This window comes from Gymnoscopelus microlampas, assembly GCF_963454915.1.
Source record: "Gymnoscopelus microlampas genome assembly, chromosome: 4".
Classification (NCBI taxonomy): Eukaryota; Metazoa; Chordata; class Actinopteri; order Myctophiformes; family Myctophidae; genus Gymnoscopelus; species Gymnoscopelus microlampas.
This window is the reverse complement of record NC_139941.1, coordinates 42,308,450-42,325,461: the sequence shown is the minus strand read 5'-3', so window position 1 is coordinate 42,325,461 and position 17,012 is coordinate 42,308,450. Positions and strand designations below refer to the sequence as shown.

General features: G+C 42.3%; 1 protein-coding gene across 1 annotated transcript in view; it reads left to right on the top strand.

Moving 5' to 3' along the window:
• The window catches only part of LOC311044198 (rapamycin-insensitive companion of mTOR-like), a 43,498-nt gene extending 31,479 nt beyond the window's left edge, over positions 1–12,019 (top strand). The window contains exons 32-37 of the mRNA XM_084055630.1: positions 4,550–4,809; positions 5,897–6,103; positions 7,029–7,187; positions 8,092–8,212; positions 9,249–9,387; positions 9,851–12,019. Of these exons, the coding sequence (XP_083911756.1) occupies positions 4,550–4,809; positions 5,897–6,103; positions 7,029–7,187; positions 8,092–8,212; positions 9,249–9,387; positions 9,851–9,931 (967 nt within the window). The 3' untranslated portion in view covers positions 9,932–12,019. The remainder of the gene's footprint in view (positions 1–4,549; positions 4,810–5,896; positions 6,104–7,028; positions 7,188–8,091; positions 8,213–9,248; positions 9,388–9,850) is intronic.
• The last annotated feature ends 4,993 nt before the right edge of the window (positions 12,020–17,012 follow it).

The following is a 17,012-nucleotide window of genomic DNA, read 5'->3' as shown; positions in this document are numbered from 1 at the left end:
ATGGAGAACTACAATTACAAGTAAAACACTGATTGATGGGTAGTGGTGTCAAAAATAATTCATTGATAGATTTATCGCGATAAAAAAAAATCATATTGCTAATTGCACAGAGCAGCAGCCAGATTTATATGTTGTTCAGTATATCTGGTGCTTGTATTGACTGAAAAAACGTTGCCATGTTGTGCAGTAATATAGAAAAGTGTGATGCATCGTGTTGCATCGTCGAATCGAATTATTACAAGGTTAATCGTAATCGAATCGTTACCTGCTGAACTGTAATCGAATTGAATTGTGAGGGCAGTGCCAATGCACACCTCTATTGATGGGTGGAAGTCATGATATAATTGGTTGAAATTGGTTATTGTGCCTATTGTAAGCAAGAAAACATGATCTAAAAATTCAAAGTGTATATCTCCATGGCATATATTTATATATAAATTAGGTGCACAGCAATATGACGGGTATCATCACAGGATGTGATCTAAAAGGGAATTTATCATTTCACCTGGACTTAAACTCCATAGTGCCTCCCTCTCCCATTGAGACACAATACAGTTGTAGCCTTCTTATACAGTAGTCGAACTCCCTTAAAAAACCTGCCCCATAGGCTCTAGGTTTCAGCTCTAGTGTGTGTTAGAATGATGCATATACTGTACGTGATAGCCTACTAGGCATTCACTTCTTCAAGTTGTGGCTTGCTTGTCCTTAGTGTGAGCTTGTGAACTTCGGTTTGCCGCTGCAGTGTTGAATGATTTATTTAGAACTTTATGGCATTGGCTTCAGTGTCCATTTAATTTTGTGTTTGTTCTATTTTCTATTTTCACACCTTTTTATTTCTTACAGTAACGCTTAATCGTACCGCTGCCTTGTTCCAAAGCAATAATAACCGGTAGAAAATTAAGTTATACTGTGTGAATTATAGCCATATTACGCACGAGGGTGTGCTTTACCGCGATTATTGGCACGACAGTGATGCTGTCAGGGAGGAGGCGGAGACGAGTTCCGCGAGCATCAGTGAAGTCAGTGAAGTCAGCGTGACGCCACGAAGGTATATATGCTGCTTGAGGAGGCTTAGTACAGTGGCTCCCAAACTTGGAATTATTTGTGGGGGTCTGCAGAGGATTAGCTTAATGTGCTACAATTGTTTTCTCACTCAACAGTAAACAAACCAACATACAGTATAAGCGTATACATACAGGGTATCTGCACATTTCTAAAGTTACAATTTAAAGACTCTTAAGACCTTTTTAATACCAAATTGGCCAAATTGTCACATATTATGTAAGAAAGAGGCAAACGTGAAAATATCTACAAGCTCACAGTGAGCTTGTAGATCGGCTATTTTCACGTTATCTTTAACGTTTATCTGTGGAACCAAATCGAACTAAATTTAACACCTACAACTCCAAGTGCTTGTCAGGATGGGGGGGTCCCCAGTTCAAATTTGATAATTTTGGGGGGTCCCCATTACAAGTATGATTATTTTGTGGGGTCCCCAGTTCAAATATGGTTATTTTGGGGGTTCCTAAGTTCAAATATGATTGTTTTGGGGGGTCCCTAGTTCAAATATGATCATTTTGGAGGGTCGCAGCCTGAAAAGTTTGGGAAACCTTGGCTTAGTAGACTGAACAGCAGGAGCCACACATTATTGCCTTTTATGTCTGACTGTTTTTCCCACTGTCTGTTGGTGTTATAAATGAAGGGTTAAATGTATATGTTATGCTGTGTCTATCAGGTTGTATGATAGGAGGGTCACGTGTCCAGAGCCCAGCACCATAAATCCCAGTCCGTACCGCAGAATGTCTCAAATGCTGGTACCGCGGTGGGTGATCCAAACTAGTGTTCATCCTGTAGTACCTCTGTAGAGAGATGTAGACTAGCTGCTTGTGCTGGTGATTTCCACACGCAGCAGTGTTTTTTAATGCTTGGGATTGATAAAAACCCTTTAGTTGGTTTAGTAGACCCATCTTGTGCTATTGCAAGGGCCAGCGGTTGGTTGTTTCCTTTCCCTTCCCTTCCCTTAAAGTCCAGATGAAACACCACTTCCAAGAGTATCTACTGTCTAACTTCCATATCGTGACGTATTTCAGAGTGAAACAGGATAGGCAGGCGGGACATAACGTTGGGGAAAGTTGAAATTTGGGCTGTGTCATCATAACGAACATGGAAAATTACAATCACAAGTAAAACACTGATTGATGGGTGGATGTCATGATATAATTGGTTGAGATGTGTTATTGAGCCTATTGTACAGTAAGCACTTAGAACACATCTAAAAATACAAAGTGTAAATCTCCATGGCATACTGTATATTTATAAATACATAGGATGCACAACAATATGATGGGAATCATAACAGGATGTGATCTAAAAGTGTTAAAGGGCATTTCTCATTTCACCTTGACTTTAACGCCATAGTGCCTCCCTCTCCCATTGAGACACAGTACAGTTGTACAGTAGCCTTCTTATACTGTACAGTAGTTGAACTCCCATAGAAAACCTCCCCATAGGCTCTAGGTTTCAGGTCTAGTGTGTGTTAGAATGATGCATACTGTTGTACAGTACGTGATAGGCATTCACTTCAAGTTGTGGCTTGCTTGTCCTTAGTGTGAGCTTGTGAACTTCGGTTGCCGCTGCAATGTTGAATGATTTATTTAGAACTTCTGGCATTGGCTTCAGTGGCTTCCATTTAATTTTGTGTTTGTTCTGTTTTCTATCTTCACACCTTTTATTTCTTATAGTAACACTTAATCGTACCACTGGCTTGTTCCAAAGTAATAACCTGTAGAAAAGTAAGCTGTAGTACTGTGTGAATTAAGCAATATTACACGAGAGGGTGCGCTTTACCGGGATTATTGGCACGACAGTGATGCTTGGTCACTATCGTGACCAAGTGGCACTGAAGTGCCAATAATCATGGTAAATGGTGCATTTATATAGCGCCTTTATCCAAGGCGCTTTACAATGATTGTGCATTACATTCACCCATTCACACACACATTCATACGCCGATGGCGGAGGAAACCATGCAAGGCACCAACCTGCTCGTCGGGAGTAATTAAGGGTTCAGTGTCTTGCTCAAGGACACTTCGACGCTAACTCTGGGGGAGCCCGGGATCGAACTGGTAACCTTCCGGTTCCCAAGCGGCCGCTCTAGCTCCTCCTGAGCCACCCTTGAGTGTAATATTGCGATTATACAACAGTTATCATCAAAATAAAACAATTTATTCATATTGTGGGGCATTTCGTTCTCAAAATAACAACCTTTCTGTGAGTGTTATCTCTGTTTATCCTGGAAATACATGGGATCCGACCTGACGGAGACAGAGTCACTCTTTACTCCAATAAATGTGTTATAAATGAAGGGTTAAATGTATATGTCATGATGTGTCTATCAGGTTGTATGATAGGAGGGGCACGTGTCCAGAGCCCAGCACGATAAAGCCCGGTCCGTACCGCAGAATGTCTCAAATGCTGGTACCGCGGTGGGTGATCCAAACTAGTGTTCATCCTGTAGTGCCTCTGTAGAGAGATGTAGACTAGCTGCTTGTGCTGATGATTTCCACACGCAGATATCCTTCCTGCTTGTAGGTTTTGGCCAGAAGCAGTGGTTTTTAATGCTTGGATTGATAAAAACCCTTTAGTGGATGTAGTAGACCAGTGTTGATTTTGACAGCACATTTTGATTTAGTTTTAGTCATATTTTAGTCATCTGAAATGTTTTAGTTTTAGTCTAGCTTTAGTGGACTAAATATCATAAGATTATAGTCGACTAAAATCTACAGTTGATTTAGTGGACTAAAATGTATTTTGGCGGACCGTAATGGCGTCATAATGACTGATTTTACACTTGGTTGCATGCTGAAAATAGCCGATCTACAAGCCCACAATGCGTCCCGCTGCAACGCGTTGTGAGCTTGTAGATCTGCTATTTTCCGAGCGCAACACCCAAGCGCAAACAAGCATAAAATGACTTGTCTTTTAGTTCTACTGGATGTCTTCTCCACTAGAGTCCCTCCCTGACGGTGCGTTTTAACAGCGGGCGACTCTCGGGCGATGCCGGGCAACATCGCCCAAAAGATAAAGAAAGTCTATGAGAGCCGGCGATCGGGCGAAGTGGGCGGGGGGCGATGAAAGATGGATTTTCTTTATCTTTTTGGACGATGTCGCCCAGTATCGCCCGCTGTTAAAACGCACCGTAACAGTCTAGTTTTTATTTGTTGACGAAATTGTCAATATATTTTGTCATAGTTTTAGTCATCGTAGCTTAGTTTTTATTTCGTTTTGATTTAGTTTTCGTCAGTGAGGAAAAAGATGGTCGACGAACATTTTTCATCATAGTGTTAGTCGACGAAATCAACACCTTTTTGAGTCTGAGAGCCTAAAAGTAATTGTGTGGTAAAATGTCTTAATCGTGACGGCCCTATTCTCAACACGTCTCCGTCTCCATCCTGTACCCAACGCTCTCCTTATTCCCTTCATCCCCCTCCTCCTCCAGTCTCTCCCCCTGGTTCCTCTCATCACCAGCCTCTCCTCTCTCCCTCCCTAGGTTCCTGAAGGCGCTGAGCTTTGCCTCCCTGGACAAGGAGGAGCTGCTCTCTCCCATCAATCAGAGCACCTTGCAGCGCTGCTCCTCGGTACGCTCCATGGTCTCCAGCGCCACCTATGGGTGTAACGACGACTTCATCGGCCTGGCGCTGCCCATGGACATCAACGACATGTTCCACATCCGGGACGCTCCCTACTTCCAGCAGAGAGTCAGCCCGCCCTCGGACGAGAGGAAGCGCTTCCTGTTTGGCGACGGAGACGGTAAAGGCTACGTAAAAAACAGACATTTTGAAAGCAAATTTTCTTTTTTTTTAAGATTAGTTTTTGGGGCTTTTATGCCCTTTATTTATAGGACAAGTAGACTTACAGGAAATGGGGAGAGAGATGGGGAGGCAGCAAAGGTCGTCGGGATTGGGACTCGAACCCACGCTGTCAGGCTGGCATTGCAGCCTAGGGTGCCTGGACCGCCACACTGCGGCCTAGGCTGAAAGCAAAAGTACTCTTAAACGAGTAGTTCACCCAAAAAATGACTTATTTTCTATCAATTACACACGCCATGAAGCCTTGAATTCATGGAGATGTTTTAGTTTTTGTCACATTCCTATGCCAATAATTCAATGACCGGTTGGCTGCTCATTAGGAGACTCTTTGAGACTTTGCTGGTCTTCGCTGGTCATCAGATTATTGGCTCAGGAATACGGCAAAAACAAAAAACAATCCATGAATTCAAGGCTTCATGGGGTGTGGAATTGATAGAAAATAAGTAGTTTTTTTTTGGGTGAACTACTCCTTGAACGATAGTATACTACCCGGAGGGATTAGAAGTAAATAGTGTGCATTTGCGTGCTCACTCAATTTCTGCCAGGACCCTTAAACATCCTTAAGATTATGTTGGACCTCTATCGTATGCTACATAAATTAAGTAAGTAAGTCGTTCGGAGTGGCTTGCAGGAGTGGCCTGTTTTCAACAAAATGCCTCAAATCATGAACACAGCGTCCGATTGCATGAAAATTTGCACACACTTTCCTGCTAGGCCAAGGAAGAAATGCCACCCTATATTTATTTTCAATTCGGCCTCCTGTTGACGCTATATGGCTTCTTTATTGGCTGAGAACAGGGGTGTCTATCCCCTTTTCAATGCGCTAGACCCCTGAGATGGATTGCTGAGGTGGAGCACAACACATACCATCAGCTCCCAGTACTTGCCTCACCTCTTAGTTACCCAAGCCGTGCTACTCATACGCTGAGTCGCAGGTGATCTGGGTGATTTTAAAAACTAAAATAATGTGAATGACATACATATTTATGAGGAACTCATAAATGTCCCCTTGTCCCCTCCTCCTGTAGACCGTCCCACTATCCCACCGCTGAGGCAGCAGTTCAGCATATCCGAGTTGATCGGCACCCGGGGGGAAGGCCAGAACCACGGTCTGGGCCCAGAGGAGACGGGCCTGCAGGAACACACCGAAGAAAACTGCATCTACTGTGTGGGAGCCATCATTCTGGGATACCCCACGCAGCCACAGATCAACAGCACACACACTCGCAACACAGGTAGACGTCGCATGCAGTCAGACACAGCCGTCTACACCAGTGTTGATTTTGACAGCAAAAAGCGATTTAGTTTCTGTCATAGTCTTTTGAATGAAATTCCATTTAGTTTTAGTCATATTTTAGTCATCTGAAATTTTTTAGTTTCTGTCTAGTTTTAGTTGACTAAATATCATAAGATTATTAGTCGAATAAATCTACAGTTGATTTAGTCGACTAAAATGTATTTTGGCGGTGCCTTGATGGCGTCGTAATGGCTGATTTTACACTTGGTTGCATGCTGAAAATAGCAGATCTACAAGCTCACAACGCGTCGCGCTGCGACGCGTTGTGAGCTTGTAGATCTGCTATTTTCAGAGCGCAACACCCGAGCGCAACCAAAAATAAAATGACTTGTCTTTTAGTTCTACTGGATCTCTTCTCCACTAGTCCCTCACTAACATTTTAGTCTAGTTTTTATTTGTTGACAAAATTATTATATATTTAGTCTTAGTCATTGTTTTTATTTTCGTTTTCGTCAGTGAAAAAGGGTAGTTGATGAAAATATTTCGGCATAGTTTTAGTCGACGAAATCAACACTGTAACGCTGGAACCAAACCCGTTGAAAGAGAGAGTTACGACATTCTTTGGTCTTATATATTCTATATATACTATATATATATATATATATATATATATATATATATATATATATATATATATATATATATATATATATATATATATATATATATATATATATACTTTTTTCATAATAATAATGATATTGGCTAATTGTTTGCAAAACGAAAAGTTTTTGACATCCCTTGTCCAAATTCCCCGCTGAGTGTTCCTGCACCAATGTCAGGCCTTTAAAGTGTCGCTAGATTTTCAACTGAAAAAGGCTGATTTAAGTAACAAGTCTAAACCTTAACTTGTGCTTTCCTAGACTACGTTGATTTCCCATCGTGGGGGGGACAGAGTGGCCATCGTCTGGAGGTGATGCCTCAGTCCAAGTTCTCCGGGGTGTCGGGCTGCAGCGAGGCAGCCGTGTCACAGGGCTCCGTGTGCAGTACGCCCACCCCCAGACCCAGTGACATCGTCATAGGTGAGACTGCACATAGATTTAACATTACATTAAACCCATTAACACATTACCCGCCTTGATATTAAACATTGTTTTTTTATCCCCTTGCCAGCGTAATTATCTTAAAGGGATTGTAGGCAGTTCAGAGATAAACAAAGAAAAAAACTCCAGCAGTTCGTTTCCCCGACCACCAGGGGGTGACTTCCATAGAGTTAAGGGGACTTCAAAACGGGCCATGCCGAATATAGGTTGCTTTATTCGGATCCAATTCGCGGAACTGCCCGTCCCTGCCGGTTCTCTGAATTTTTATTTTTAAATAGGCTCTTTCATGATAAATTGACCACATATATGAAGTTAAACAACTAAGTTTTATCCATACGATTTCTTAAAAGTAAATTCTGTGCCTCAAAAAAGAAGTTTGAAAGCGTTTTAAAACCGAAAGTAAAAAGTTCCCACGGACGCGCACATGCGTGCGTTAATTTACGCCCCGGACAAACATAAACAGTAGGCAAAATACGGATTTCAGAAAGAGGACTGTGTTTCAATGCAGGAAAACACCCCAGCATCATTATATAGTGGCTGATAGAGGGGAAAAATGCAAAATATATATATATAAATATGTTTCAAATTTAGGCTTAATGTTGCCTACAATCCCTTTAAATAGACGATTGTTGAAACGCCGTGGAAGCCACATTGTGTACAACAACAAAAAAGTCCCCGTGGGTAGGCGGAGGGATCCGTGTATCCACTGGAGCAGCCAATTTGGGGCTATGGCCCGTTGAAAGCGGGTGGTTTTCAATGCAAAAAAAAAGAAACTGAGTTCCCATAGTCAGGGTGGATGGATGTCTGTTTTTTTTTGGAATGACGTCACATCCGACTACTTCTCTGAGTGACGTAATCTGTGTGGTTTTGTTGTTTTTATCAGGCAAGTCGATATCAGAAGACGGCCCCGCCTGCCGCATTCTGCTGAGGAAGGAGGTGCTTCGTCTCATTGTCAACCTCAGCTCCTCAGTAGGAACCAAAGGCCATGAGACCGGGCTGCTAACGTAAGGCCACTTACACTCATCGTAACTTTGCAAACATCTGCCACGTGCTGTTGCATTACCTTATCTTATATGCATGGATTTAACCGCGTCAATCCGGGAACGCATCTGTCATTTTAAGATTTCTCTGGGCTGTTCAAAAATAGCAGATATACTAGCTTGTAGATCTGCTATTTTTGAGAAATCTTGAACATTTGTGCAAATCTTTGAATATATGTTTTTTTAAAGCAGACATTTGAAACTCAAATCTTTGCTTCTGTGGTGGTCCCTGGAAGAAAACATTTTGAGATTTTTTGAGTCCGCAGTCAAATGCATATCTAAAAATGTTTTCTAAATCCTAACAGTATGTTGCTATATCAGTGGTGCTCCAACTTTTCCATGTCAAGGACCACCCAAAATGATATGTAACCCCCCACAGACCCCCATCTCAAAATATGTTGTTCCAGGGACTCCCCTGAAGCACAGATCGGAGTTTTTAAAAAAAACATTTAAAAAAAAAAAGACTTGCAGATCTACTAGCTCATAGCACTCGGTGCTGCGCTATGAGCTTGTATATCTGCTATTTTTTGAATAGCTCGGTCGCCACAACTGATTTCAGTCATTTGGATTCTATAGAAGCCAGCATGTCCTCTATGGAACCGACAATAATCTACAAGCTCACATTTTTACATATCGTGCTAATAGTTTAGGAAACACAGCGCTAGTGTGTAGGGCTTATTTCATGCTGTTAAAAAAAATGCAGATTAGGACTAACAAACATTTTCAGTCTTGAGATTTTATTTCGTTTTTTAATAGATATATATGACACTGCATCACTTATATATATTTTTCGTAAAGTAATGCCCTATTTGATCATACTACAGTGTCACACAAAAAGTATCAAAAGTACCAGATCTACAAGCTCGAAATGCGGCGCAAAACTACGCGTTTTAATCTTGTAGAGCTGAATTTGAATCCTGAAAAGTAACCGTTTTGGACATACTATGAGGTTTCCACCACGACAGAGACGATATATTATCTTTATTTTCTACCCCTCCAGGATAAAGGAGAAGTTTCCCTATGCGTTCGATGACATCTGCCTGTACTCGGAGGTTTCCCACCTCCTGGCCCACTGCATGTTTCGCCTCGCCTCCAGACGCTTCATCCAGGAGCTCTTCCAGGATGTGCACTTCACGCCAGTGAGAGATCCTTCTTTCTTTCTTTCTCTTTCTTTTTCCTCCCTCCCTCATCCCCTCATTTCCAGTGGTGGACAGTATCATAAGTACATTTACTTGAGTACTGTACTTAAGGACATTTTTGGAGTATTTTTATTTGTATTTTTTCAAGCTGATGACTTTCATTCCGCTACATCTTTTAATAGAAATATTGTACTTTTGACTGAGTTCTAGGAGGGGACTCTTGGGACCCAAATGATTGAGTTTACCACTTAAGCCCTATTTCAAATAGCTTGTAGATCTGTAATTTTACTATTATTTCTTAATTTCTGAAAACATCAGAAAATGTCAGACAATTCCTGGGGTTCATAATTCATACCTAATTATACTTATTTACTCGAGTATATGCTTTGCCCACCACTGCTAATTTCTTTGCCTCTTGAGTGTACCGTTCGCTGTGCGTCACACACTGCCATGTGTTTTTCAGATGTACGAGGAGGCGGAGATCATCTTGACCCCGCCCCCAAACCCCGTAGAAGAGGACGGCGACCCTCCTGCAGAATCCTGATCACCTCCCCCACCTCTTCTCTGCACCCTCCTCCTTTTCCGACCTTTACTACCACAACACAAAAAGACTAGAGTGACTGAAAGAAAGATTAAGGCCACAAGGAGGCGCAAGAGAAGACATTTGGTTCATGTTTTGTGTCACTTTGAATAACAAGGGGGAGACGGCATGGCCAAAGGGAAAGAGAAGAGGAAGGGTGGCCGTCGTTCGCGTTTCTTCCAGCAAACGAGAGCTGTAAACAAAATGATCTCCACGTCTATTAACAAAGGTTTTTTTTTTTTTTTCGTTTGTTTTTGTTTTTGTAACTCAACACGCCTAATGCTGTTTCAGACTGTTGTAAAAGGAACAAGAGGAGAGGGGAGCAGTTTAACCAAATGCTGTCTTCAGAAGGACATGTGGCAATCTCAAGAAGCAACACTCAATAATACGTGGGACTTTTTTTGCTTACGGACAAGCTGGATCACTAAGACCAAGACTGACGCTGTGTTAAAAAAAAAAAACATATAACAGGAGAAAAAAAAAAAGACCGAAAACAAACAAAAAATCAACATTTTATCTCTTTCCAGAGGTGGTGTTTTATGTAACGAAATTAATAAGGCATGTTGTGTCAACCCAGTGATTTTCTTGGACCTCATACTCGTCTCCTCCCTTCCCACTTAATGAAACAAAACACTACAGATGGTCCTGTTGTTTTTATTTTCTGTTTATTTTTTTGTTGTCGTTGTTAAAACACCCAAGGCCCTCCCTGGTGCATTCCCCCCCACCCCCAACCTTCAGTCTGTTATAGCCAGGTTTGTGCCGTAAAACTCTCGCTTCTACTTCCTGCTTCCTTTTAGCACTTGTCAGCCGAGTATTTTTCTTATTTCTGTCTCAGACAATCAAGCGCCAGTAGTATTGTGTTTTCTATTAAAGCACCGTATCCACCCACCCCTTACACGATAACGTATGCGTGTAGAAAAAAGAAAGAAAAACTGCATTTCCGCTTAAATTGCGCCACACTTCTGTGTTCCTTAAGTGTGTCTCCTTCAGCCAGTGCGTTAGGGGGGAGTGCGCTTGTCGGTTGTACAAATCTCCAGCAAGAGGAGACTCCTCTATAGACTTGCGCTGGTCCTTGTGCAGGTGCTGCTTCCCTTATTATCGTTGCTCGTCGAGCAGGAACCTCTTATCTTCATAATTCTAACTTTTTGTGGGGGTTTTTTCTCCGTAAATTAACGCCCACAAGCTCAACGCGATTTGAGCTTGTTGATCTGCTGCTTTTGAATTTGAATCCTGAAAAGTAACAGTTTTGGACAAATGAGGTTTCCACCCGACAGAGACCGACGTTATGCTTCTGATCTCCCTTTGCGAAGGAAGAATCGCTGCCGCCGCCTCGCTGAAGAAACAAAGCCCTATTATTACTCTTGGCTTGGCGAGCCAGTGGTCGTGTGCTGAAAAATAGCAGATCTACACGCACACAACGCGTTGCATCGCGTGTGAGCTTATATATCTCCCTATTTTCCACGCAGGACACGATGCACAACCAAGTGTAAATCAGGCAACAGTGTAGGGCTGCAACAGTTAATATCGGTATAATCGATCTTAATAAAATCGATGAAAAGAGAGGAAAAAAAGTGAAAATAGCTGATCTACAAGCTCACATGAGCTAGTCGATTAGATACATTTTCTTAACACTATAAACACACTACTCGATTGTTTGATTACTCGGAAAAGTAATCGATAGACTAATCGCTAAGAAGATAATTGCAGCCCTACAACAGTGCTGAAATTTTGCTCTGCTCATAGACTTGCCTAGAATCTTAACCATACCTATAAACCCAGCAGCTACTGTACCTGTTGTTATGCCTTTCTTACCTCTGTGCTTCACACTTAACCCACTGCATGTGCAACTCGCATGGCAAAGCTGCAACGTCAGTCACCTTTACCCATGGTCCTTCAAAAAGAAATGCTTGTAAACCTTTTTTTTTTTCTGTTTTTTTTTTTTTTACTTGAGATAGATTGCCATTTACGTGTTGCCATTTACATTGCAGAGATATGATTATCCCTGGATTGTTCTTCTCACACAATGCAATATCACTGTCTATCATTGGCTGAGATGGGGGGGGGGGGGGGGGTGGGGGCGGGCTAATGCGACGATTTGGGGATTCGTAAAAGGTTTTCCAGGGAAACGGGAGGTCTCGTTTCCATTGGCTTGTTTTTTGCTCTAATGCTGCTACACAAATGGACTCGTAGAGAGATGATTCATAGATCCGCTGAGTGATGTCAGACCCGATCTATTTATTATTATGTCTGTACCATAGAGTGAGCTCAACCAGAGAAGAAAAAAAAAAGTTATTTATATTTTTTCCTCAAGACTGTATTATAATTTAAAAAGATTTTTTTTTTCTTTCTTTCTTTTTTTTTTTGCCTGAATCGTGGTTTCCCTTGTATAATGTGTACAGTATGTTTTGGGGGCATTGCTGACCTAAAGAAGCATACAATCCTATCAAAGGGATACACTTGTTAATAAAAACAAAAATTACGAAATACCCAAACTCTTAAATAACCTGTACCAGTCTCATTTGTATCTTTGCACTGAAGTTGTCTTTTACCAAGCGACAGATTGATTGCTAGCTGAAAACTAAAGGCTCTATTACAGGGGTTCCGGGGACCCCCAGGAGTCCTTGAGGGGGTTCCAAGGGGTCCCCAGCTAAATTTGTACCGTATTTAGTTCACAGTTGCATCTTCTATGCTTCTGACACAGCTCTCGTGCCAGCCAGCCAGCTGTGTCAGTGGTTTGGGGTTCGAGACCACCATTTTCACATTTCCACTCTCCATCTAAATTCTACAAGGTTTAGTATTTCGTGTTCACTTGCATCTTCCATGCCTCTGTGGCACGAGAGCTGCGATCAATGGTTTGTAAGCACATGGTTGTGGTTCAAGACCACCATTAAGCGACGGTCACACCAAAACTTTGTGTCTGACTATGTGGCCGGCTTTTTGCAATGGTTTTCAATGGGAACGGAGCGTTTTGTTGGCATTGCTCAGCTTTCTTATGCGTAAGTGGAGAAAAGGTCTATTTGAAGCAGATTAATGCTTGAGAACGTTGCTGCTTTTCCCCCTCTGTCCGTGTCCAATCAGATGAGTTGAAGGCAGACCGGCCTGGTAAGGTTAAGACGGAAGGCACTGCAAGCTAGGCTGCTCTGGCTGCACAAAACAGGCAGCCGCGCACAATCTGCATTTATGTTTACCTTAAGACACATTTCCACTCCAAGTATTTTGTTCTCACTTGCATCTTCCATGCCAGCGTGGCACAAGCAATACGGTCAGGGGTTTATAAACCGAAAGGTTCTAGGTTCAAAACTCAACAACTCAAAAAACAACTATGAAATCAAACTGGTGATGTTAAAAAAAAAAACTGGTTCATATGCCTCAATAAAAAACTGAAACAGCCATCAATTCAAACTTTAGACATGGGTCTAAGGGTTATGTCTGATAAAACCCTGGCCAGCTGATATTTTACAAAATCCAAACGATTGGACTATTGACTTCATTATTTGTTTTAATAAATCAAATCATTCCAACCATTAGCACTGGCCAGCACAGAGTTTACAGCAGCATCAGGAAAGGTAATTAATTTAATCATTTTGACATTTTTATATTATTACATTTCCATAGGGACATTTCCCCACCAACATAGAATGCTATTATTAATATATCTACATACAGTATATACACACAGCATAAATATGATATACCATATTTTTTGTCATAATATGGCACAAAGTCGTTCATCTGGGGATTTTGTATTATTATTCATAAAGCATATTAAATTAACAGAATACTACACCAGTGGTTCTCAAAGTGGGGTCCCCAGCAAAGTTAGTTAATAAACTGTAGCATCAAATCTATCAATCTACTGTACCTCACATCGCATCGCAATGTGTAACTTGTGTGTTGTGAGCTTGTAGATCTGCTTTTTTTTTAATCTAGGGGGGAAAAGTGACAAATTGACGTGGTTTTGAAACAACACAAATCTTAATAATAATAATAATAATAAAGCTTTATTTATATAGCACCTTTCGAAACAAAGTTACAAAGTGCTTCACAGAGATAAAATACACCATACAGTAGGAGAGCACAGAACAAGAAAACATTAAAAGCAATAGAGGAAGGAAATAATAATAATGGTAATAATCATAGTAATAAAAAATTGATGCAGCAATACAGTAAGACACAATGGGTTAAAAGTCTTTAAGTAATAAAAGCGACTCTATATAAGTGGGTTTTCAGGAGGGATTTGAAACAGGGCACAGACTCTGCAAGCCTGATCCCTAAGGGGAGGGCATTCCAGAGAGTCGGGGCTCTAATAGCGAAGGCCCGATCACCTTTTGTTGTTTTATGGGAGAATGGGATTATGAGCAGAGCTTTGTCTGCAGACCTCAAATTGCGCTCTGGTTTGTGTGGCTCGAGCAGGTCAGAGATGTAAGAAGGGGCCAGACCAGAGATGGCCTTAAAGGTAATTAATAAAATTTTAAAATCAATTCTGAAAGCAATTGGAAGCCAGTGTAGGGATGCTAGAATTGGTGAGATATGGTCGTATTTTCTGGTGCCGGTCAGGACCCGGGCGGCAGCGTTCTGGACCAGTTGTAACCGTTGTATTGATTTATTGGAAAGACCGGAATATAGGGAGTTGCAGTAGTCAAGGCGTGAATAAATGAATGCATGAATTACTTTAGTTAAATCAGGGGTGGAAAGGAAGGGCTTAATTTTCACGATGTTTCTGAGGTGGTAGAAAGATATCTGAATGACCTTTTTTATATGGGCTTCAAAATTGAGGTCAGGGTCAAGGGCGACCCCCAGGTTCCTTACTGAGGGCTTCAGGTTTGGAGCTAAAGAGCCCAGGTTTAGACCCAGCACGGCTCTTTGCTGGGGCGGGCCAAATACTAAGACCTCGGATTTGGAATCATTCAGTTGTAGAAAATTGCTACACATCCAGAGCTTGATGTCAGCTAGGCATGCGTGAAGTCTGGGTATACTGGAGGAGTCATTTGGAGTGATGGGGAGATATAATTGGGTGTCATCGGCATAGCAGTGGAATTGGATGTTGTGACTACGGATGATGTTACCAAGGGGAAGCATATAAAGGGAGAAGAGGATGGGGCCAAGGATCGAACCTTGGGGGACGCCAGAATGTAGGGGGGCTAAGGATGAGGTTGCATCACCGATGCCAATGGAGACAAGTCTGCCGGATAAGTAGGATCTAAACCACTCAAGGGCGGTGCCTGAAATACCCACATGGTTTTCCAGCCGGCTGATCAGGACCGTGTGGTCGATCGTATCGAAGGCCGCAGTCAAGTCCAGTAGGACGAGGATGGAGCAGTTTCCTATATCAGCGGCCATGAGGAGGTCATTAGTAACTTTCAGGAGAGCCGTCTCCGTGCTATGAAGAGCACGGAAGCCCGACTGAAATTTTTCGAAAAGGCAGTTTCCACTCAGATGGCCCACGAGCTGAGTGAAAACTACCTTTTCAACAACTTTGGACAGAAAGGGTAGTTTGGATATGGGTCTGTAGTTGTTCATGGCAGAGGGGTCAAGGTTTGCTTTTTTGAGGAGGGGAGTGACTAGTGCGGTTTTGAAATGGGTGGGAACGGACCCAGAGGACAGTGAGCTGTTCACTATAGATAGGATATGGGGACCGACGGTGGGAAGGATCTCCTTCAGAAGGCTGGTGGGAATAAGATCTAGGGGACATGAGGTGGACTTCATGTGGGCTATTGTATTCTGGAGGGTTGAAAGTGATATCTGGTTGAAAGAGGAAAATGAGGCCATGGGGAGGCTTGTGACTGCATCTGGTTCTTGAGAGGGGGCCAGAGGAGACTGTGAGGTGACCAGCTGGGATCGAATTAGGTCTATTTTATTAGAAAAGAATTGTAGAAACTCCTCGCACCTCTCAGGGGAAGCAAGCAAATTGGGGTTGGGGGGGGGGCCGACGGCGTGCTCAATTGTCCTAAAGAGAGTTCTGGAGTTTTGATAATTTTTGGCAATGAGGTTAGAGAAGTAATTTGCTCTGGCATCCTTGACTGATTTATTGTAAGATTTCATGAGATCTTTCATGATTTCATAAAAGACGTGTAATTTTGTGGCTTTCCATTTCCGTACAGATTTCCTAAGTTCTCTTTTAAGTGCGCGGGTGTTATCATTGAGCCAGGGTGAAGTGACGTTGGGTGCGTTGGTACGGGATTTAAAAGGAGCGACACGGTCAAGGGTAGTTAGGCAGATGGTGTTAAAGTAGTTGAGCTGATTGTCAGTAGAGTGAGAGAGGGCAGGAGGAGTGGCAGAGGAGATAAACACAGAACTGAATTTGGCGGAGGTTGAAGAGTTAATAATGCGAGAGCGAATGGGAGCCCTTAATTTACTGGGGGGCGGGGCAATTAGCATATCAAAAATGATGAGGGAATGGTCAGTGACCGCTGACCACTCCGAGGCGTTGTTTTCCAGGTTGACAATGCTCATGCCAGAGGACATCACAAGGTCAAGGATGTGACCTTTGACATGGGTAGGGCCAGTTGGCTGAATTGTAAAATCGAAAGATTGTGTTAGGGTGAGGAATTCTCTTGCCAGCGGATTATTGGGGCAGCAGATGTGGATGTTGTAGTCCCCGAGCAGGGTCACCCTGTCGTAATTGGGCATGGATAGGGAAAGCAGGTCAGAGAACTCGGTGATGAAGGAGCTATTGGGTTGGGGGGGGCGGTAAACTAGAATAAACAGTGTGGGTTGGTGCTTAATAGAAAATGCCAAATACTCAAATGAGGGGAAGACACCAAATGACAGGGGAATACAAGTGAGCTTATTATTATAAATTGCAGCAACACCACCACCACGGCCAGCGGGCCTGGAGTTCTGTAGGTAGGAGTAATCAGGAGGGGAGGCCTGATTAAGGAGAGTGAATTCATCATTTTTTACCCATGTCTCAGTTAGCATAAAGATGTCGATATTATTTGAAGTAATAAAATTATTACAAAGAAATGACTTTTCATTGAGCGATCTGATATTCAAAAGGGAAACTTTAATATGGATTGGGGTAATTTTTTTTGGGTCTGTGTGG